Raw genomic sequence first — 24,378 nt, forward strand, 5'->3', positions numbered from 1 at the left:
AGAACAGTGCCAGCTGTAATCCCAGGTTGACACAGCTGACATACAGTGACAGAAGGGGCTCACGCATCCCCATCAGCCTTCTCCCTGCTCTAAAAGGCACTGGAAAGCACAAAGTCATTGAAATCCAATGCTGTGGACTGAAGCAGAGCAACTGTGGGAAAAGATGGTCAGACGTGAAAGGGGCCAGTCATAGCACTGCGAGCCAGAAGTTCCTGAATCCCAACCTTGGCTTTAGAGATGCCATTCCCTGTGGTTTTGGGCAATGTTTTTACCTCTCTGGCTCATTTTTCCAGTCAGGAAAGTGGGGATAGAGCAACAATCTACATTATCTTTGGGGACTTAAATAGAAAATATTCTGCACTTCACTGAGTATGTAAACCTTTCTGGGTCAGTGAACTCGCATCTTTGCTATTTACTGAGTACCTGGAGACTGAAAACTCCAGTGTTGGACTTGCAAATTATTTTGTGTTTTTTTATTAAGCCCCACAAATTCCAAGTCAGTGAGGTTCACTCTGCATGACAGCCTGTCACGTGCAGACTGAGTGGTACTTTACCTGTTCACTATTTAGCTTCCATAGCAATTTCCAAAACTCAGGTCAATTCCAAGAAAGAAATTAATTTAAAATGTTGGAGTACAAAAAATATATCTACAGAAACTACAATTTCCTTTTCCCACGGGTCTACCTTCTGACACAGTGTTATTCAGTAATGATTTTTTCACTGTATGGATGTTTCCTGTGCTTCTAGTTCATGGCTTGGCTTTGTGAATGGCACTTGTCTTTGAGAAGGCTTACTGGGTCACTACAGGGTCCTGGAATTCTCTTTTCCTTTTTCTAAACTGGTGCAAATAGAAGACAATTTCAAAAGTTCACTGATTGAGGCAAAGTTCACTGATTTGTAGCAGTTAGAGATGGGAAAGGCTTTTTTGGTCTCATTTATTCCATTCTGTAATCAACTGATATCCCCCACCACTTTATCAAGTAAAATTTTAAATAATTCAAGAATTTCCCAGAGGAGACTGTAGCACTGTCTAATATGTATTCTTGATAGGAAGTGCTTCTTAATAAACTTCTTTCATCAGTTTCTTACTTGCTTTTAGTTATCTCCTGGCACTCACCCTAGAGAGCTTGCCCCCTTCCACAGGGTTTTCACCTTTCCGCAATTTGTAACTGGTTAGCTTTCCAATCCTTGTTGGTGACATTTGACTAAATGCTTTATAGGCATTACTGTCATTAATGTTACTGACTGAGCAGCCTCCCTATACTCAGCAGTGTATTCGTGGGAACGCACTCTCCATACTTTCTCTATTTGTTGTATATTCAGCTCCCAGTATTATCCCCCTGGTAATACGTGCACAGGGAAACGAGATCCAGAAACATCTGAAGGTTTCTGGTGGGGCCAACCCAGCTCCATCACTGCCAGCACCAAGGCAGAGACTGCAAGTCCTGCTGGAACTGAGCCAATCCCTGCATAGACACTGGAGTGACTGCCAGCACCTTCCAACAAGGAGTCTTGGTTTCGGTGTAATGCCTGACGAACATGAAGAGGAGCCTTTCTTGAACGGGGAGCACAGTGCATGAAGCCCCAAGTGGTTCTGCAGGAATCAAGTGCTTTTTCTAGCCCTGCCTCCATGCCGGCTGTGTCAGACCTAAGCCAGCTGTCCACCTGGGTGCTCTTGTTTGCAGGAATGTGATACTACTGGAGAGAGTCCAGCGTAGGGCAACTAAAATGATTGAGGGATTGGAGCATCTGCCTTATGAGGAAAGGCTGAGAGAGCTGGGACTCTTTAGCCTGGAGAAGAGAAGGCTGAGGGGAGACCTTATTACGGCGTACAAGTATCTAAAGGGTGGGTTGAAGGAGGATGGAGCCAGGCTCTTTTCAATGGTTCCCAGTGACAGGACGAGGGGTAATGGGCGCAAGTTGGAACATAGGAAATTCCATTCAAATACATGGAAAAATTTCTTTACAGGTAAGGTGACAAGAGCATGGAACAGGCTGCCCAGGGAGGTTTTGGAGTCCCCTTCTCTGGAGATTTTCAAGACCCGCCTGGATGCAGTCCTGAGTAATGTGCTCTAGGCAATCCTGCTTTGGCAGGGGAGTTGGACTAGGTGATCTCTAGAGGTCCCTTCCAACTCTGAAAATTCTGTGATTCCGTGATAGTGAAGCCACTGACTCTTTATGAAGCAGCTGTAAGGTCACAATTTTTCTTACCTCAGATCCTGCACCATGCCAAGGCGGTTGTTCTGTTTTCAGTCTCACGTTGGTCCTGGAAGCAACAAAGCTGCACTTGTGTAGCTCCAGTGCCTAACCCAACACGCGTAAACTAGATCCAGTGTTTCTCTGCCCTGACTTTGCCTAATCCACAAAACAGATGGGCAATCCCTAGATAAATGGAAGTTGGTAGAATCTAAAGCATCAATACAAATAAAGTGTTTTTGGCATTTGGGTTTTGCTGCTTGTTCCCACTGGGCTATATAAATCAGATCCTGACCTTTCCCAACGGAATCAAAGAAGTGGGATGTGGGGACAGTAGCAGTGGATTTTATTGTGATCTCTGTTTCATATCTCTTCCTGCAAAATGAAATTTGTTCTTGTTTAAAATTGAAAGATCAATATGTAGTTTCAGTTGTTCTTTAATAGTCACTTTAGCCTTGGCTGCCTGATATGAGGCTTAATTTGGACCTGCTCAGTGAGAAAACAATAATTTACACATTACTTACAAAACATCTTAAAGAAAAGATCTGGTAATGTAGTCACCCAGATTGTTTCATATCTGTAAAAAGGTTGAACTTGTACCTGCTTTTTCTAAGCTGTACATTAGTTCAGTTTTTCAACATAAATCAAAAGACAGCTAAAGCAGACTGCTTTTATCTCATGCCCATGGCCTCAGCTTCTATAGGGCTGAAACGATTCATTATAATCTGCTCATGTAAAATAAGACCTGAGTCGCATTTTTCACAAGACTAACTTTTTTTTTTCCTTTTGCACCTTTGAAAAAGTTTGGTTAACCTTCTTCCACCTTTGCTAGTATGAGTTTTCTTTTTGTTTTACTCCTATTGTTCTTCTGTGTTGGATTATCAGGGGCAAAGCACTCAATTTTCTCAGTCACCCAAGACAGGATTGAAAGATTAATCTAAGGGAGGTTGAAATGTTACTGATCTTGTCCTGGGGCAGAGGGGTGAATAGATGACTTGTCAAAGTCTTCCTTAGTCTTATCAATGTCACAGTGCCCCATGTTAGCTGCACCTTGTGGACAGACATTTAAACTCTAGTCTCCTAGTTTGCCTCTGAATTTCCCAATGATTTTTTGGCCTGAATGCTGCTTTGTTTTGAATTTAGACCTTATGTTTTTTAGGCTAAAAAAGTTAAAATAGAGAGTGGTGGCAGCATAAAGCTTTTGCTTGAGGCAGTAGAAACTTAGGAACAACTCCAGTTGCCCAAGTAACTTTTGCTGTTGTAGTCTTGCTTGATAATTCTCTCTCCTATTTTTAGTACTTATGTTACGGAGACCTCGTTGTCTTTTGTCATGAGGGCAGTGAGCTGAGGAGAGTTGGAGTGTGAAGGTCAGCTTTTAACTCCAGTCCACGGTGAGATGAACGGAAGGAAAGGTGTGGCTCCCAGCAAACAATGTGATCGGAGGGAATTGAAGATCAAGTCAAGGGCAGCCAGGATGAAGGGGAAAGTGAGGACAAGAAATAAAATGAGAATTCAATAGCACATTGAACAGGGAAGGCAGAGGGAAAAACGTAATATCCAAGAGCTGAAGCAAAGATAAACAAAGTCAACATTTGGCTATTCTTCAGTCCCTTCAAATGAAATAAAACCCCAAATTTGAATTAATCTTCCATAGCACCCCTTGTTACACAAGGTAAAATTGAAGCTTTGCAAGAGTTTGTAGAGGGACAGTTTGTGGTAGTTAGCAAGATTCCAGATCACCCGCCTGATAATTATTTTCTTTAGTTGCACGGCCATCCTGTTTCATTTCTGTATAAGCCACGTATGTGGTTTCAGGTTTGGATTTTTTCCAAGTGTTTGATAAAAATTACCGTGAGTAGAGATTTCTTACACGTTTGGATTTTAATGCAAACATTCTCTATGTTATATAACATAAACCACAGTATGGTCTTACAGTAATGCAACAAAGTGAACAGCTATACATAAACAGGCCTGATGCTAAAGCTGATTGTAGTGTTGTTTTTCCTTTCTGATTTATGGGAGAAGAAGGTTCTAGTCCTAAATATGAACTTTACTAATGGGCTTGTCTCAGTTTCCTAGCTGAATACAAAATGTGAACAAATGAAGGTTGTATTTTGTAGTAGTTAGAACAAAACGTGTAATTAAGGATACCGGACAAATCAGTATACTGTAATTTTTTTAAGTGTAGCTTCCTGCAAACAGAAGTGATTAAAGAGGTTCAGCATGTGCCAATCACAAACACCCTTCTGTAACTTTTGTGCCCTTTATTAGCTATCAGGGAAAACAGGTAGCTTCTCCATGATGCACGCGAGTCTCCTCTTCCAGGGCACAGAGCATCAGCTCTAGAAGAGTTTTGGGGCTGGATTGAACTGGGTCAGTTTGTATCAGTATCAGTAGAGGATTTAGCCCTCAGAGGTAAACTTTGCAGTCTGTAGCAAGCTGCCATGCCTCCCTCCCGTATTGCTATCAATTAAGTGTATGTAAATCTTAGCAAGATTATGAGCATCTGTAAAAACTCAAAGAGAGCTCACCTTAAAGGCCGCTGGATGAACTGAGCTATCAAACACTAACTGCTCACTGGCCCTTCTCCTAGAGAAACTCCACCTACAATAAGGGAAAGAGAGGTAGAATCAGTTTAAACCTTCAGCACTGATATCAAAATGTTTTCTTAAATCATTAGTATCAACCATACCGCCTTTCATTTAATAACTGCTCATTAGACAAAATGTCTCATTCTTTTTAGAGACTTAGAAGCAATGAAGAAAATGCTGCTGTAGTGTCTCTTCATAAAACAGCCTTTGGCATTAATTTAGGACAGATGAATGTTTTCTTATAGTATTCTCTTTAGCATCTTCACAGACTTGACAACACATCAGTTTGGATTAATATTCCACCTGGAAGCGAGTACTTTCTTTCTGCCCAGTGCAGTGTGCTGGAACCTTTCAGCTTTTCTCTTTGACACCAAAGAGGCAGTAAATCATCATGATTGGTATCTAAGCCAAGAAGCAACGTTTTTCAGAGCTTCAATAATCCTTTTACTTTCGTTGGCTTAAGAATCCATTTTGGTTTAGAAATAAGCTTAATGCAATAAAGATTGTTTGTTTTCTTAAAGGAACCATTAGCGGAAAAGCAGAACATCATCCAACACTGAAGGGTTTTGGAAGAAAATTCTGCTTTCCCCACGAGTAAATTTAAACTGTCTCCCACTGGACTGTTGCACTGTATCAGAAGCATTTCCTATAGGAACTGCTAATAGGGATTAACACAAGCAAATTCTGTTGGTTTTTTTCCCCATTTTAGTTTGATCTAGATTGAAGATTATCAAGAGCTAAAGCTAGAAGGGAATCTGATCTATTTACCTAGATCAGATAGTCCTTGGAGCAGGGACACAGAGGGCTCCAGAAAAAAAGACAGAAGACTGGCAATTGATCATATTTAACCAGCAGGCTCTGATTTTTATGACTGAGGTGCCAGATTTTCTTGGAGGGGAAAGCGAAAAAGGGAGAAACAAAAATATAGAGCTCCTCTGCCAGGTTAATCTCAAAAATATTTAGTACCTGGGAATGTCTTTGGTATTTGAAATATTTTGAACATTCAGGTTAGACAAGGTTCAGGGATCCAGAAGATTTCAAAATGTTACCATTAAAATGCGTAAGGTCTTAAGAGCATGAATGTTTATCAGTTTATTGGAAAACTGAGGTTGATGTGATACTTAGGAGATGCAGCAAGGTTTCTGTTAATTGTACATATGCATACTAAATGGAATAAAACACTTGTTTTATGCCAGTCTTCACAGAGCCAGATTTGGCTGCGCTATAGAATTTTGCATGAGAAAGGAGAAAATATAGGTGAAGGAATGCATTTCTAGGAACAGTTCTTTAGAAGAAGCAAAGTTGCGAAGCAGATAATGTCATATTGATATACAGGAATTTATGTAGATGAAGGAGAAAGGTTATTTTAAATGAGCACTTACTATTGGTACTTGTATCATTTACGCAGCTAGAACCTATGGGAGGAAAAATATTTAGTAAATCACAAGTAGCAAAACTAATCCACGCAGCTTTACTGTAACAAATTATATCCTGCAAACCTTTGACACCCACATTGATTCTGAATGCAAAAGAACTATGGGATTAAGTGTCTTTTCTAAAATAAATTTAAATGGCTCTCTTTATCCTGTGTATTCTTTTCTGAAGTACAGCCTTGAATCAGAGCTGGCCTCAAAGAGAAAAAAGGGGGTGTCTAGATTAGTTTCATGAAGGGATTGTTTGAACATACGTATCATTCAGCTCTAGAAAGGCATGGCATTGAGGTCACAAAAAGATTGTTACTGAAAATTCCTATGTGTGAAGATGGACAAGAATCTCTAATCTCATCATGTCTCAGCTGTCAGAGGTCCGATGAGCTTACTTCATGTTGAACATATGTTATTTCGTGTTGCAAACCATGATATTTCTTTTTTGAACTCTCATATCAAGTGCTATGTTTATTTTTTTAAAGCACAACTCAAAGTCATTGTTAACTTAATAACTGTATAGTTTTATTGATATTTAATGACTACGTCAAGCGCTTAACAATGGAAAACTTGTTCTTTAACTCAATGTTGTAGCTGGGTATATCAGTGAACACATTCTCATGCACATGTTTTTCAAACTCATTCTTACGAACGTCTGCAATAAAATTTAAAAACAAACCAAAAAAGAATAGACCAGGCAATAACATTGCAATTTAAACCTATTTGAATTTTCTAATGTACTTCCATTTTTCATAGCTTTTAAAGGTATGATTTTTATACGTATTTTAATCTTGCTGAATATATCTGCCTAATAATAATAATAATAATAAAATTAATTTAAACCTGATTTTTTTAAAAAAAAGTCTTTAAAGATGTGGTGGGGAATAATTGTCATTTCTGGCTTTCTTGAAGGTCTAGGGCTGTATTATAAGAAATCCATTTTCCCCTGTCATGTCTTCTTTCATTGTCCCATTTCCTTTTTACCTTAGTCTTCCTGGCCTGTTCTTGTCAGATGCCCTACTTATGGGAAATTTCATTCCTCTACATTTTTTCCTGTCTATGGTCAGCCCTCCAGACAGAGGAAGAAGCCCTCCATGCCAGCCACCGGCTGACTCCTGTTTTCCTGTGAACTGTGGATCATTCTTTATTCTGAAAAAGATCTCATTGCCTTCAGTAAAAGGTTGCTTATGTGCACACCAAATGAAGCCAGTGGAGTTTTTTGTTCCGAGTAAAGTGTGTTATAGAATTTCTTTGGCACTATAGAAGATGTTCTTGCCCATCAACATTAAGATTTCAATTCACTCATCGAACCAGAACATACTCTATAAATTGAAGCATAACCGCCATTTCTATTGAAATCATAACTTTCTGTATCACATGCAATGCAGATGTAGTAGCAGACTCTCAGTAAGCGTTCAAGTCTGGGTTGACGGAGAAATTTAGGAGTTCACAGACAAATTTAGGTCTTTAAGTCCCACTGACACACCTCCCAAGTGTCTTTCTGTATTCCTTTCTTACACAGAGGAAAACAGGCACACTGGAACAGACAAAAAATATCCTAAAGGAGATGCAGGATTTCTGATTGTATTTATGAGATTTAGCTTGTTTGGTGATGGAGAGCATGAATTAGTGTGCTGAGAAAAGGTCTAATGGATAAGCAGACTGCCTTGCTAACTGATCTTAAAAAAGAAATTGGCTTTGTAGTGAGCGTGACAATTAGCTCGGAGGAGAAGGATCTGGGGGTGGTGGTAGACAGTAAATTATCCATGGCCCAGCAATGTGCCCTTGTTGCCAAAAAGGCCAATGGAATCCTGGGCTGCATAGGGAAGAGTGTGGCCAGTAGGTCGAGGGAGGTCATTCTCCCCCTCTACTCTGCACTGGTGAGGCCACACCTGGAATGCTGTGTCCAGTTTTGGGCTCCCCAGTTCAAGAGGGACAGGGAACTGCTAGAGTGAGTCCAGCGAAGGGCAACTAAGATGATTAAGGGATTGGAGCATCTGCCTTATGAGGAAAGGCTGAGAGAGCTGGGACTCTTTAGCCTGGAGAAGAGAAGGCTGAGGGGAGACCTTATTATGGCGTACAAGTATCTAAAGGGTGGGCTGAAGGAGGATGGAGCCAGGCTCTTTTCAATGGTTCCCAGTGACAGGACGAGGGGTAATAGGCACAAGTTAGAACATAGGAAGTTCCGTTCAAATACACGGAAAAACTTCTTTACGGTGCGGGTAACAGAGCACTGGACCAGGCTGCCCAGGGAGGTTTTGGAGTCCCCTTCTCTGGAGATTTTCAAGACCCGCCTGGATGCAGTCCTGAGTAATGTGCTCTGGGCAATCCTGCTTTAGCAGGGGAGTTGGACTAGATGATCTCTAGAGGTCCTTTCCAACTCTGAAAATTCCGTGATTCCATGAATTACTTTTGGTTGTGTTCTCCCAAAAGAAGCAGCAGGTCTGCTTTCCTGTCCTGTAAGTGTAAACTTCCCTCAGGCTTAAACGATTGGGAGAACTTGCAGGAAAGGGATCTATCCGTTAGTTTAAGAAATTGGGAAAACAAATGACCTGCGTGACCCCAGCCTACATTAGTCACCAACTTATTATTAACAAACAGATCAAAAATCCTTGTTTTGTAAATATTTCTGTCTCTTTAGCTTTAGGTAGGGGGGGTTGTTGTTTATATTACCTCAGCTCTTCTTTATCAATATTTTTATTAGATCCTGCACCGAGCATGTTTCAAATTTTATGTTTATGAATCTGCATTCATACACGTACAGAACTGACTGTTGGTACTTTTTGGTGGTGCTGATATGAATTATGAGAGCTGGGAATGTACTTAAAGGTAATTTAATGTCTGTGGGTGACGGTGAGCCACCACGGTACGTTGTTTAATACTATTTGATAAATGACTGATGGAATGCGTTTCCAATATTTTATCTTTTCTGTCTAGTTTATCCGAGTAACCAATTGTACATAGTAGGCATCTGAGGTGGGACAGAGAAACTGGTACATCAGTGCGTGTCAGCTAGTGCTTAATTAGATCTTCCTACGATGGGGAAATAGCAGTTTCCCACAATGGATATGTTACGTGGAAGGAAAAAAGTAGATGACTTTCCAGGAAGGTGATAAGGGATCAAGCCAGTAAAGCTGCTTTTAAATGTTTTTGCGTTGTTTTACCTGTTGTCCCAAATAATCAGCAAGGCTCCTAAGTGTTCATCATTATAGTTAGAGACATTAACCCAAATCCAAATTGCTGTTTTCCTTACAGCTGGACTTAGAGAGATACAGTGATGATTTTTACAAATATCCAAGATTAGGTCCATGCTTTATAACATATGAATCCTCATGGGATTGTAGCCGCTCTGTCACTATAGTGCCTCTCACCTGTACCAGAAAGTCACAAGTAAGATGATGCTGGAGAGAGTAGCTGTGGTCAGCAGGTACCTCATACAGACCAGTAGCATCTCCAAGCAACAGTTACACAGTAAGGATTATTGGGCACACGAGATTTACCAGTCATATTCCTTGCAGCAGGAAAGCGTCTGCTGTTGACTCGGTAGAGAAGCTTGCCAGCTGTTAGTCATATATATTTTTTTCCTTGGTGTGTCTTTACATTGAAAAAAGATTCCGGCATCTGTTTCAGAAAGTCAAATAAATATGAAGCCACATTAGGTTGTTTACATGTGGAATTTTAAAAGCAGCACTGCAAATTGTGCAGAGCAGTTGCTGACTCTTGGACTGCCGTTTATTCGAAACATGTATTGGAGCACTACTGGTTTAGCGAACTTCTGTTTATGGTAGTGTTACTTCAGTAAGCTACGTGCTTGCTCTAGTTTTCTATAATATTGTAATTAAGTTTATAAAAGATGCACTCTTTTTATGCCTATCTTAGAGTTCTTATAAACTCTTTATAAGAGTTCTTATAAAAATAATACATGAAGCAAAAACTAGAATGAGTCAGAAAGTGACTGTAACTGAAGAAAATGAAAAAGCAGAATGTGGGCACTTGTTCACTGTCACCCCTAATGCCATCAAACTGAGCTGCTCCTTTCTACTAGAGGAGAGCAGCCCATCTGACTTGTACGATTTTTCAATAGCCAGGGAATTTGGACAAAGCCTTTGTGTGAATCCCATTCCTCTCAGTACTGTGGGAGTGATAAGAGCTTTCCTCCAAAACACACTTTACTGGATAATTCGATTATCCATCAACACGGAACAATGGAACTGCACTTGCCAGTATTTACACCTTGGGTAATTATTTCTGCTTTAATTTAAATTAGTTTCTAAGCTTCTGTTTTCTTCTGGCAACAGGCCCAAGTCTTTGGTAACTGGACACAAGCCTTCACATATCCTTAATTTACAGCTCTTCCCCTTTTTAAATTTTACTTCCATTCTTTCCTATCTTCCCACTCAGTTGTTGTTGGGGTTTTTTTAAACTACTTCTATTGCATCCTTTCAGCATCGATTTCTTACAATTTTTTCCTTTCTCTTTTTTTTCTGTTTACTGGGTTTCTAGTCCTAACGTGTCTTTTACTCCTGCAAGAAGGTTTTATCGAGGTACTACTAAATGTGTGTTTGTGTGACTGACATATAGTGCCGTGTCCTTTTGCAATCAGATCTGGAGTCTAATCAAAATGTTCTAACTCATGGCACTGAGTTCACTCCAGGTCTCATGTCCCAGACAAATTGCACGTCTTCTAAGCAATTTGGATAAACAAATACTCCGAGGAGAATCAGAGATCTCTTTTTCAGAGGATTTAACTTCTTTGACCTTCCAGAACGTCAGGCAATTGGGATGTATAACTATTCTCCACCTTACTAAAGATAAAACTTTCTCTTTTCAAATATATATATATGTACACACACGCACTTATTTATTTACAGCTAAATAAGGTCATAAAAAAAACCAAAAGATCTAGGATGTTTTAACTATTTCATTGACTTTTCAGATTGTTTTTAAGCTGTTTTTTAAACTTTAAAGGCAACACTGATAGTGAACGGTTCCAAATGGTAAAACAGAAAATCCCCTTCAAATATAACCGGCCCGTAGAGGAGTGGCTGCAGGAAAAAGGTAACAGTCATTAAAACTTTCATTTTAAACCCATTTGATTCTAAACCCTCATTTTTAAAGCCTGCAAATAAATGTTTCTTAAATGATAATCGCCTGCTGCATAAATGACTGTTTTAATTTTCATTATAATTTGTGTCAGCTTCCACCTGCCATATGTTGATAAATCATGCTATAATACATTGCTATTAAACTGCAGTTAAAGGGACGAATTTCTAAGCTTGCTATCATAGTAATGGCAAACAAACAAGCAAAAATTCAGGAGACATTTTCTAAAAAACAACAAAATGAAGAAGAAGAGGGAAAAGCAACAACATGTATTATGGCAATTTAACCACTGCATGATTTTCCTATTTTGATTTGTTTTTAAACTACATTTATATCTTTATTATCAAAGTTTTCTTAAAAAAATGTCAAACCTACTTGTTAAACCACTTCAAGTAAGTTTCTTTTTCCTCATTAGTCTGATGAGCCACTGTGGCTATGTATTTCCTAATTGTATTAAGATAATTAAACGATTTAAAAAAATGTTGTAAAGAAAACATTTTTTAACATTTTCATGTAAACTACAATGAGGGAGACAGAGAAAGATGATTGTTCTGTCGCTTTTATGCTATGTCTGGAGCACAGCTTGAACACTCAAATGATACGTTTGTCTAAGACACAGATAAATTCTTCCCTAACTTAATCTCAGGCAGTGCTGCTTAATTCTGTGGGTTTGCCTGGAGTAATTGGCCTCAGGTCGACAAAAGACTCGTTAACATGCATAAGCCCAGCTGGCTTGAGTGAGAGTTCTGCATACGCTCAGTGACCTGTTGAAATGGGACTTGTATCAGAACAGTAATGGATTTTTATCAGGAATTTGGAGGGGAGGGAAAAATCTTGGTTGTAGAGCCCATTTCAAAGCCTGTTGAAGGTAACAGAATAACTCTTACTTATTTCAGCAGGGTTTGGACTGGGCTCTGGGGAGTACAGTGGAGCCTAAGTCAGGAAGATCTTCTCCCTCTATACTAAATGTGATATTAAAAAAAAAAAATCACTGTAACTAACTCCTTGCCTTGAAGTCTTGAAAAAGCAGAACATGATCTTCTCTTGTTTCCTTTCAGGAAAGTACTGCTTATAAAAAGGGGTGACCGTTGAACTCAGATTTTGCATTTTCTGTGCTGACTTAGACTATGGTTGTTCCCAAATTTTCCAAGAGGTAAACCCAATGTTTTGTAAGATTGGAAAAATATAATTTATGTTGTGTTTCAAACTTCTATCCTCAGCTGAATTAACAAATTGATTTAGCCAGTATAAATTAAGTTAAGGTCACAAAGGATGTGGCTAACTACAGTCAAAATATTTTTATGTGAAGGGTCTGATCCTGCAAAGTGTTGTGCACACTCAGTTCCCGTTGACTTCAATGAGAGCTGACAGTGTTGCCCACTTTTCAGGTTTGGTCTACAAGGGTGTAACGTTTGTAATTAAAGCTAAAGTATTTGTGAAAGTAAGACAAAAATATTTGTGTAACTAAAACAGAGATAGTTTTTGACCATCAGGGTTTTATGGAACAGTTAATTCAGCTAAATTGTAAATAAGGTTTAAGGTAAAGGTATACAGAAAATGCTTATTGAGTCTCAGCGGGTTGCCCTGTTAATTTACAAGTTCAAACTAAAATAAATAAATAAAGCTTAACACTAAAAAGAGGATAATTTTGGTAAGTTTGAATTGCTAAAGTCCCTTTAACACTAAAGACAATGATTGCCTCAATTTTGTTCAAACAGATGCATGTCTAATTCCTTGCAATTCATGTGCTTGAGAAACCCACCTCTGTTTTATTTTGTGATTTTGGTTTGGGTGGTTTTTTTTTCCTTTTTGGTTTTCCACCAAATCTTTTCTTTTATGTCACTGCTTCTCCAAGTTTGAGCTTATAAGCATGCCAAGGCACTTTCATTTGTAAGCTACCTTGAAGTTTTGAACTGAAGTCTACCTTTTGTGGATATTGATGCTTTGTTAAAAGACAATCACACATGCAGCAGGGTCTAAAAGAGACAAGATTTGAGCATTCAGATACTCTCAAAGCACTGGTTGTTTTTAGGCTAGAAGGGTAGAGCCTTGTTTTTACTGAAGTGAAAAGAAATTCAGTCTTCACGCTTTGTGTTAGGGAATGACATTGTGCAGTGTAACACCTGAGACAATATGTCTTTCTTCCTTTGTTCCAAAGTGGATAGAGTTTTCAGCAACTTAGGTACCACTCAAATTAAAAAACAATAAGAATTAATAACTTACTTGGCTGTTCACCAACCTGCTCATCCATTTGGTCATCCATCCAACAATTACTATAACATGGAAACCTTCTGCCAGAAGACTTTATAAAGACGATGAGTGAAAGGGTAGCTTGCTATCAAAATGGAATGAGATGAACTGATGGATGGAGGAATAGATAGATTCATCAAAGAGACAACATAGAGAATAGCTTCTTGCCCATATGAGTTCTTGGCTTGAGTGAGGTAAGATGAAACACTTCTTGACTGATGTTTTTGAATACTATCGATTTGGTCTTCCTTTGGTACCACTGTCACATTATTCATAATAATGAAATAGTTCATTCTTGGAAAAAAAAACATAACTCATCTTTCTGAAGTGGCATCATTAATGGGTTTTTTTGTTGGTTTTGTTTGTTTTTTGGTTTTTGTTTTTTTTTTTTGTTTGTTTGTTTAATTTTATAAATTGGCTTAAAATATTTTTCAAGAGGAGCCCAGGTTTACAATCTTGAATTATATGAGTAATAAGCTAAACATTAAACACTATTAACTTCACTGAGATTACTTATGTGAGTAAAAAAAAAAAAGTATTAGTCCTAAATTGTTCAACTTAAGTAGTCATAAAACCAGCAGATTTCCTTAGCGGAATACATGGTGTCTGCTAAGGCACAGATGTTACCTATTCTGCAATTGGATGAGCTAATAAAGTCCCAGAAGCATCTCATCAAAAGGACTGATCCTGAAAGTCCCTAATTCTTCAAATCTCTTACTTGCACGTTAAGTCCCGTTGATGTGAATGACTACTTTTGAAGCAAGAACTATTAGTGTGAATTAGGATTTGTAAAGTCAGGCCCCAAATCTCTCCTAGTGTTACACAAAAGTTACACTTCACTAAGATTTCTCTGTGATATTTTTAATTGGTATTAATTTTTCTAAATGAAGAAGTCAATGAGAGAGCAAACAAGGAAACGAGAATTTGAACTATTCAGAGTACTTACAAAACACCTCAGAAATTGAAAATATGTTCATCATTTTTCTCCAGTATGACACTAAAATAGCAGTAGGACAAGTTCTCTGTGGAAAAGGAGGACTGTAAGTCTGGAACCCTTTCACTCCTAGTAGAATTTGCTAATGTAAACAGTTCCTTAATAAAATTCAGTAGCCAAATAAATTTTACTTAGGGGAAGTAAGGGCTTCGGAACTGTATCATCAAAAGAATGATTAGAAGAGACCTGTGGTGGCAGAATTAAGTGTATATTCTCTCAACAGTTTTCGTTCATTCCATATTTCCCTGTTGTCTTTATTCATGTACATACACACCATCGTAGAGTGAAGAATGAGGAATGGCAGGTTGTAGGTGACTCCAACAAGTGATTGTTCTTTTAGCAAACACAATTCTAGTACCAGTGCTGTCTCCAGTGTTAACTGTATGGTGCAGTGCATGAATCCTGGACTGGAAGACAACTTAACAAACAAGGAAGACCCCAAAAGACACACAATCAAGCTTCCTTTTTTACTGGGGTGGGGCCACCTCCTTGGTGTACGCTTTCTTTCAGAAGATGCAGATGAAGGCCCAGAAATGGAGACATAATCTCTTTTTTTCAGCCTTAAAATATTACCTGCTTATTCTTGGAAGTAAAGCAAGAGATATGACAGACATGTCTAAAGCTGTGCTATGAAGTTGGGCTAGAATAGGTGACATCCCGAGGAGAGTAGTAATTCTCCAGTAAAAGTGAGGGAACCCCTTTTCTCTCCTGGCTTGGGGAGCTCTCTGAGCTGGAACAGCAAAAATTCTCCTTCCTCATCATTGCCCACCCCTGTTCCCTTTGGTGAAATATGAAAAAAGAGACAGTATTGATTCAAGGGGAGAAAGAAACGGAAATGGAAAGCTTTGAATGGTCAGCACCTTAACTCCATTTTCAGGGACATTATCTCAGGATCAGTGAAATAACTCCCTGTTCTTTACTCATCTCACCTCACCTCTATCTTTTGGCTCTCAATCATGACTGAGATGAGAAGGAGGGAACAGTAGCAAGTGAAATGTCTCTGTACGTAGAGGAAGGGACAGTAGAGAAAGAAATATAGTGCTAGAGGGAGGGAACAGGTGAGGAGAAGGAAAAATGGTGTAGTAAAGAACTGACAGCATACCCATTACAAAATCCAAAGTGAAACAGGACAGAGAAGAAAAGCAAACTCTGAGGAAATGGTACATGACAAGAGTTTGGCCTTCTACAGTATACAGTGCCATTTCCTCTAGCTCAGACAGGAGCTGGGCTGAGAGGGCTGAATATTTTGACAGATCTTGTTATTGGATCCTATTTTCCTCATAGACAAGAGGAAAGGCTCTGTTGTTACATGCCGAGGATGTGTGGCTTCAGTGCATGTTTGTTGATGTTCTAATAGACATACATTGCCTCTGGTAAGTTTAAAACCTCCTGAGATGCAGAATATCGCATCAGGTGTTTCAACACTTTCCAGGGGAAGGATACCCTCCATTTTTATTTCTCATTTCTTCATCAATGCAGTTACTCCACCCTGATCAAGTCCTAGTGTTTCGTTTACAAATCTGTGGGTGAGGAGCACAAGGGATGTGCAGCCCACCTCCACATGTCCGTATGTTATACCTCTCCATACACTTTTGCTTAGTTAGCTAGGGCCCTCTCTGGGGACAGGAACTCCTTTCAGATGCATTTCTTCTCTTGTCCCCATTCTCTTCCCCATGGTCCATCCTGTCACCATAAGATGATGCAACACCGCATCACCACTTGACTTCGAGACCCGTCACGACGACCACCAAAATTGGTGAGCTCCCCCTCGTACTTTGATCTACTCTAACCACTGTCTGTGAAGGAATGAGCAGTGGGTTATAGGCTGTGCTTTGCTACATGGTGGCATTTTGCACCTCTCACCAGGGTGGACTAGAGAGAGGAAGTGGTGAGTGAGAACTGGGGAGCGGGAATGGGATGGGGACATGTGTTGCAAACTTCATAAAAGTGGGAAAACACAGTAGATCTTTGAATGATGATTGACTTGATGCTGCATTGATAACCCTTCTGAGCTCTGCCCAGTCTGGTTGTCTGTTCATTCAACAGATTCCAGGTGGCATGCCCCTAATCTTTTGAGGAACAGTGAAATTATAGGCACTGCCTTTGCACTGCATGAAGCAATTTATTTCTTAAGATAGTCAACTTGGCACAGCCTTGGACATAAGCAGTATTTATAGAGCAGTCCAGGCTGAATGTGATTCAATTGTCCTGCAAAACTAGGTGAATTGGCAAACATTACTAGATTTATTTTTAATAAATATATTTTTTCATTACGTATGATATTAGACCACTCCTAACACTCGAGGTATACCCTTGAGTAAACCACTTAACCTGCCTACATTTGAATTTCACTGTCTGTAAGAGGGGAGTCACACGTAAGGCATTCTGGGGCTTAACCATCTGAAGCGCTATGTTAATCCTCGCTATGTCAAAAACTTTGCTCTTTCAGAGACATCACAAATGTTTGCATTTGGTGTTTCTTGGTTTTAGACTTCTGAGCCTTCATGAAACAAAATTTACAGGTAGAAGATCATGACTGATCTTGTGTTAAGTTTCCTACACAATCCTTATATCACCAACAATTTTTTCTGATGTTTTACTGTCCTCAAGCCACCCCTTAAAACCTTTGCGTTATTAAAAGTGGCTTTATGAGTTAATCCTATCCTCTGACCAGTCAAAATAGAAGGTTTATTTATGGGCTAAAGCTTGACAGGTACTGCAATCTGAATTGATAGTAGAGAAGTAGCCACATATTGTGGCCTTTTTTGTAGTTTAAAATGGGTCCAGCTCTAAAAGAGTGAGTTAAAATTTCTGACTGAGTCAAAGCTCCTCCAGAGTTTTGATCTGTGAGTGGATGCTGAAGCATAAGGTTCAGTTTTAGCTGTTCTTGCTTTCAGGCTAATCTTTCTAATTAATGAGCTTTAGGCAGTACATTTCCATACTGTATTTTTGCAGTCATAATAAACACTACCAAGAATGAATCTACTTCTTTGTTGTCCGTCATTTCTGGCCAGGACTCAATGTAAGATGCAAAGTGAAGGAAATGTCTGGCAATAATGCTATTCACCCCCCTTCACTAGGACGACAGTTAACGATCTTCAACACCCAGGCGCAAATAGCCATAGGAGGGAAGGACAGAGGGCGTCTCTTCCAAGGCCAGCTCTCCGGTCTCTATTACAATGGCTTGAAAGTGCTGAACATGGCAGCGGAGAACAACCCCAACATTAAAATCAATGGAAGTGTCCGACTCGTTGGGGAAGTCCCTTCCATCCTGGGAACAACACCCACAACCTCTGTGCCACCGGAAATGTCTACTACAGTCATGGAAACCACAACTACAATGGCCACCACTACAACCCGAAAAAATCGTTCACCACCCAGCATCCAGGTGAGTCAATTAGTCTTCTGCATTTTCCTGGGTTCTTAATTAGTCTTTTGTTTCACTGCTCACTTGTAAGTTCATGGGAGCCCCGTGTTCTCTGAATAATGTTCCATGTAGCTCTTTTGTTTAATAATGCTATATAGGATAAGACACCACAAAATGTTGTCCTCCGGTGCTGGTGAACAAACAGCTGGATGAAATATTATGGCATAATATGTGATAATGGGGACAGGTTTTGCTCCTGTTCTAGTGCAACCCCATTTATGTAAGTAAGATTGCCCCAACGTGAATGAGAACATGTTTTTAACTGTTTGTGCAGTTCCATATGTGGGGAAATGTATTCCTAAGAGAGTTACAAAGCTTAATGGGGGGTGGGTGTATGGTTATTTATTATTATGACAGTATGTACTGCTGCAACAGTGAAGTTCATAATGGGGTGAAAAGCAATGGAGCATTACTTCCAGGTAAAGCTATTTTTCATTTTCCTTTTATAGTCTTCCTGTAGAAATTTTTAAAGGAACGCTATCAAGATCAGTTTCTTGCAAAATATAGATGTTCCAAAATAGAGCGGTTCCGACGTATTTGGTAAAAATCATTCCTACAAAAAAAAAATTAATTTCAGATATTTTGGCTGAATTGTGCCAATGTAGTGTTTTCAGTCCTAAAAATGCAGTGGTTTTGGAACCACTTGTGTGGCAGCCAGAATACGGTACTGATTAGAAATAAACATCTTAGATTGGCTCTCCTTGTCTGTGCAAAGAAAAGAATCATGGAAATAACCAGTCTGAGCAGTGGATCAGATTTTGAAAATTACTTATTTCAGTGGCGTACTCTTATGTTGTCAAGTAGGGAGAAACATTTGTTTTAAAACCTTCATTTACATCAGAACCTCATCCTGTAGAAATCAACATACTTTCATTGCACAGTGCATTTCAGCATACACTGGCTGAGACACTGGGGAGTGATTATTGATCAGAGTGTGCCTTTATTAAACCTCCAGAGAAAGGTACATTGTTGTCTACTTGGAGAAAAAAATTAAGTTATTCCATCTGGTTTCCTGAAACAATTTCTGCTGACTGGGACAGAAGACCTTAATGAAATCAAGGACTTTGAAATCTGTAATCATACACATTGCATGATTGCTTTCTAACCACTTCAGAAGGTTTAATCAGTTATTGATTGCGTTTGTATATATATGACCATTCTCTTTATTTTTTATCTAGTCCTGGTCACTTAGGATAAGAAAACACAAAAATCGTCCTCTTAATTGTGTAGGAGGTCGGGCCACACCTGGAGTATTGTGTCCAGTTCTGGGCTCTTCAGTACAAAAGAGAGATGGAGCTGCTGGAGGCAGTCCAGCAAAATGGGCCTCTAAGATGGTTAAGGGACTGGAGCATGTCTCCTATGAGAAAAAGTTGAGAGAGCTAGGACTGTTCAGCCTGGAGAAGAGAAGGCTCAGGGGCATCTTTCCAATGTGTACAAATACTTGGAAGGGAGGGTGTAAAGACGACAGTGGTGCCCAGTGACAGGACCAGAGGCAATGAACACAAACTTAAACACAGGAGTTTCCATCTAAACATCAGGAAACGCTTTTTTACAGCGAGGGTGACTGAGCACTGCTGTAGGTTGCCCAGAGAGGTTGTGGAGTGTCCATACTTGTAAATATTCAAAAGCTGTCTACACGTGGTCCTGGACAACTGGCTCTGGGTAGACCCTGTGTGAGCAGAGGGGTTGGATCAGATGATCTCCAGAGGTTCCTTCCAACTACAACCGTTCTGTGATTCTGTGAGGTACTTTTGGGTGCAGTGTAATTTACACCTATTAGACTAATTAATGCCAAGCCAAGGTTTAATATCACTTCCTTTGGTACTCTGTAAATGCAGTTGGCAGCAGAACTGGGATTAAGTTATTAGCCTCAAACACCCAATAGGTGATTTATAATGTCGCAGCTAAATGAGGGGTAATTACCCCAGGTTTGGTCACTGTTTGTCATAAACTTTGAAACTATTACAGTTCCTTCACCTCAGTGGCTAGCTGCAATTTTAGAGAAAATCTTTGTACGATTACATCTCCAGAAGAATAAAGTCAGTGGTCCTGATCCTGCTCTTGTTAGTTTATTGGAGATTTTCTATAATTTATAAGGGCAGCAGGACTGTTTTAAACTGTAGGAGTGTAACAGAGAATAGCCCTGCACCTTTGTGGGCTGGATCAAGCTGGAAATGACTCTGGCTTTCTTGAAGAGGAACTCTTCCAGAAAGCTTCCTGCCTAACCTGCATGGTAGTTCACTCAGCCTGTAGAGACCACCGTGTGCTGAAAGAGCATCAAGAAGATTTAATAAAGTGTCAAAGTGCTTCTAAAAACGGGGTTTGAGCAGTGATTTCCTGGATACACATGCACCACAACAAATGGCCTCATCTCAGCTGATATTAAAGCAATAACTCTTTGACACTCCATGCTACCCACTGAAAGAAAGATAAAGGTCAATATGTACCTCCATTACAACTTTCTGCATTTCAATATCAGACCATTTTATTGCTGTCGCAGCACAGATGGCTCACCCTTCTTCCTCACTCTTGGTAGAATTTGATTCTGTCAGCTTAAGTTGTGTTATTTGTGCGGTGAAAGTGAGAAGAAATTGTCTTTTTCTGTTTGGGCAGTATTTCCAGCTGTTGTTTTCTGATGCCTAATGATTATTTTATCTCGCTTGTGTTCGACATCACCATTGTCAAGCCTGCTTACAATTTGAGATCTAAGTGGTGGAAAAATCTAATAGAACAGGTTTGTTTTTTGGGGAACGTAAAATATAGCTACCTAAGGCTATGAGCAGTACAAATACAGTTAGTTATTACCTTGCTCCAGCTTTCTCTTCTCTTTTCTGCTCAGAAGTAAACAATTTTTCTTCACTTTCAAGGCCTTTCACAGTTTAGCCTCTTCTCTCCCTGTTCTGATCAGCACGATTCAAGCATTTTTTTCCCTCCCTTCTTAGATTTGATCATAAGAATCATTCTGCTTCCTGGTACCATCCACAAGGCAACTATAGGTTATTCATCCAATCCCATTGAAACCCTCCTGTCATCATGATGTCCCAAAAAGTTGTCAGAGGTTAGGCTGATGATGGTCTAAGGCAGCTGTTTATCAAGCCCACCAATATTGTCACATTTTTTGTTTTATTATCCATTTTCCTGTATCCATGTGTGATAACTTGTTTTATGCTTAGATTGCAGACTTCTTGTGTTCAAAATGTAGGTTTTTTTTCTGTATGTGTACACTATTTAGAACAGAAGGGTTCTGGCCCATTGTAGAAATACCAACCATGATACAATTAAAAGTAAAGCATCTAATGGAAAATAGCAAGAATCAGGATAAAGAACTATTATTGTTACTGTATTAGAAGTATCTGTGCTATTTGTATTACTTATTTTCCTATGTAAGTAACTAAAACTTCTTTTTGAAATGCATATAAAGCTTGTGCAGAATATCGTCTGTAATCCCAAAGTGATACAAAATCCAGTATTCCAGAATTTCAGTGGGATTTAGATTTACACATCACTTGTTAAGGAAGTTAAGAAGAACATGATGACTGCAAAGATTTCTTCGGTTTGTAGCATACACCAAGATACCTCCCGCAGTTAGGTAGTCTGAGTACTGCCAGAAATATTTTAGAGCACAGTTAGACTAAAACAGCTGGGGAAATTAAGTGCTTTAAAAATACACAGTATATGCACACACCAATGACATGCTTTGCAATTTGTGAAGATCCCAATTGTGGGATATAGTCTTGGACAAATAAACAAGACAAAGGGAACTGAGAGAAGAATATTACTGGAAATACCCGATGGCAATGATTACTAGCATTTTAAATGTCTATAACTTCAATTTTTTTTAAAATTTATAATAACATTTCTGCAAGGCAGTGAAACTCAGATCAGTGGAGGACAGGCAGGATTCGAGTGAGAAACAGTTGAGATGTGTGACCATATGCTACACTGTAGAAACGTTTCTGTGATTCAAATATCCTTCAGAGAGGCCTTGAAGGAAGATAACAAGAGCTGACCTTTTTCTGTTAACTGAAAATAAGGGAGAAAAAGGAGTTTCAATTCGTGTTTGTTTCAGTGAGTTGCAAACGGTGCTCATGCTCTGCTGCCCTGAGTAGAAACGCTGATTTGACTTTCTCACATGTGGTTTTGCTCTGGATTTAAGTACGATCTGCTCAGAAGTGACATGTGTTGTGCCAAATTCCTGCTGCCGGTCTCAGGGCCCTGACACACCAGACTCTCCTGTGATGATAATATCTTCTCTGGGACTTCTGCTTTGCCACGGCACCCTACGAAGGCCTCAAAGATAAGCCGTTAGCTTTTGCCTGTGGTACAGTAACGTGCTGTGCAGGATGCTATTAGATGAGAGTCACTGTTCTGCACCATGTTGTATTCTTGCAAGGCTGCCACGTTTCTCACAGGGTTACTTCATTAGCAATTGTTAAAGGTCCTGGAATCTCACGTTATTCCTATTTCCGTATTTAAAGCACAGCTTCAATTATTAGTGAAGTAGTTCAGGGATTTCTGGGTTTGGGAGACTTCTGTGAAAATGAGTTAAAGTGACACTCATTCTCCTGGTTTCTGCTTCTGTGTCAACTGCCTGTATGCTCAGAATTTATTTAGTGAGTCACTGCTCAAAGCTTTTTAGGAGACTCCATATGCTCTCGTGTGGCGTGTTCTGTCCAGCTCACAGCTGGATCATTCAGTTTTCAAATTATTTGTGTAAAGATACCTTTGAAGTTAATTGCTAAGTAAAGCTAGAAAAGCATGCATGGTGATACACAAGTCTTCCATTCTAAACATGGTCGGTTCAGCAAATCTGAGATGTGATACCAGCTGGTGCATGGGTTTTTAAGGAGAACTGCTCCAGATAAGCTTCTGGAGGCCCTAGGGCTCACTGGCCTAGGGCAGGCCCCTAATATGTTTGCCCTGTGACATGGATGGCTGGGGTCCCAAGACCCCACAGGCAGTTTTCTGTGAAAAAGATTAGAACCCTTCTGGGAGGACAGATGGTCTTCTGGTTCTTCTCCATGAAGAACCAGAAACTAGATAACCTGTTACATATCCAGTGTATGCCTCAACTGCTCGAGATGAGGATAATGACACTTACCAAACTGTTCAAACTGTAGGCTGGAAGTGGCAAGAGTAAATTACTTGTGGAAGTTTCCAGATATAATCTTAGAGCCATAGAATGACAGTGTATGATATATAATATGCAGAATGTTCTCTCTAAAGAATAAAAGAGGGGATCTGCCCATTATCCGTAGGGAGAGTCCAGCCCATTGGCATGGCTCAGAATAAGGTTCTCAACCTTTTATTTTAACCATTAAGCTTTCCAGCCTTTTAACTGTGTTTTCTGTTGAGGGTCCAATAATCTTGATTAATGTCTTTCCATAACGTGCAGCTCCAGGCTAAATCCTTTCTTACAGTGTATATCACAAAGGAAAATAGCACAGAAGATTTGTCAGTCTAATTAGACTTTCGCTGTCAGCTAAGACAAATAAAATTGTCTCACCCTTGGTCTTGCCTAGGTACTTTCTTCTAGACTCATAGATAATAATTTGGGGGGGAAAGAAATTGGCCTTTAATTTAGTTTTTGCTTCTTATAAGTCACTAGTGACATTTTCATCCCAAGACTGCAAAGCTCTAATGAAAAAAGAGCTTTTGATGAGTCTCTGCTTTAAAGACTGACTTCACTGGCCCATTGGTACAGCTGAGAATTACGCAGTCTGGTTCTCATCCCTCCTTTTCTGCTTCCTCCTCAATTATTTTTTCTTGAAGATACCAAAGCCCCCAACCTGTACCATCTTTCAGAGTGGAATCCTTTCTCCTGCGCTACAGCCCTGTTGAGTAAGATGGTAAAGTTGCATTGCTGCAGTGAGATTAACAAAATGGCATTTACTTAATTCACAGTCACATCTCTTCTGTGATGATTAGATGGTAACATGGTTTGGGCAGAGAAAGGAATCAGAATTTGGAAGCAAGAATCCAAATGCAGTATAGAAAATTTTCATGCAAACTAGTGTTCATGTAGGTTACAGAGTGATTAATTCAGTAATACCAAACGACCCCTAAATGCTTCACAAGTAGGTAGTACAGAAATAGATGTAGTGCACAGTGAAATACAGAATCTTTGGTGTGTAATGTAGTAGCTACCTAGCCAGAAACACGTATATGGTATAATAATGTTCTGTATGGGAAAGGGATAAAAATATTCTTCGAGCTTTAACTTGGGGGAGTGGTGTGGTGTGTTTAAATTATATTTATTGATGTAGTGTTCAGGATACTGATTACCTAGAAAGCTCATATAATCTAAAATATAATCCTATATTTTCATTATTTCGTTCCCTTTCTGCAAAAGGCAGCCATGCTGCCCTTCTGGAAGTGGAGTAGTGAACGAGG

The 24,378-nt window shown here is 39.5% G+C and overlaps 1 protein-coding gene across 7 annotated transcripts in view; it reads left to right on the forward strand.

Annotated features, from left to right (window-relative positions):
* Positions 1–24,378, forward strand: part of NRXN3 (neurexin 3) — a gene marked incomplete at both ends in the record, with an annotated part of 989,746 nt that overhangs the window by 862,543 nt on the left and 102,825 nt on the right. For 4 of the 7 annotated variants that reach the window (XM_082484857.1, XM_082484858.1, XM_082484861.1 and 1 more), the window contains 2 exons: positions 11,180–11,269; positions 17,639–17,946. In XM_082484857.1, coding sequence (XP_082340983.1) covers positions 11,180–11,269; positions 17,639–17,946 — 398 coding nt within the window. The remainder of the gene's footprint in view (positions 1–11,179; positions 11,270–17,638; positions 17,947–24,378) is intronic. The other 3 variants (XM_082484860.1, XM_082484859.1, XM_082484863.1) reach the window with 1 other exon arrangement.

The sequence above is a fragment of the Vanellus vanellus genome (genome assembly GCF_965231255.1).
Source record: "Vanellus vanellus genome assembly, chromosome: 6".
Taxonomy (NCBI): Eukaryota; Metazoa; Chordata; class Aves; order Charadriiformes; family Charadriidae; genus Vanellus; species Vanellus vanellus.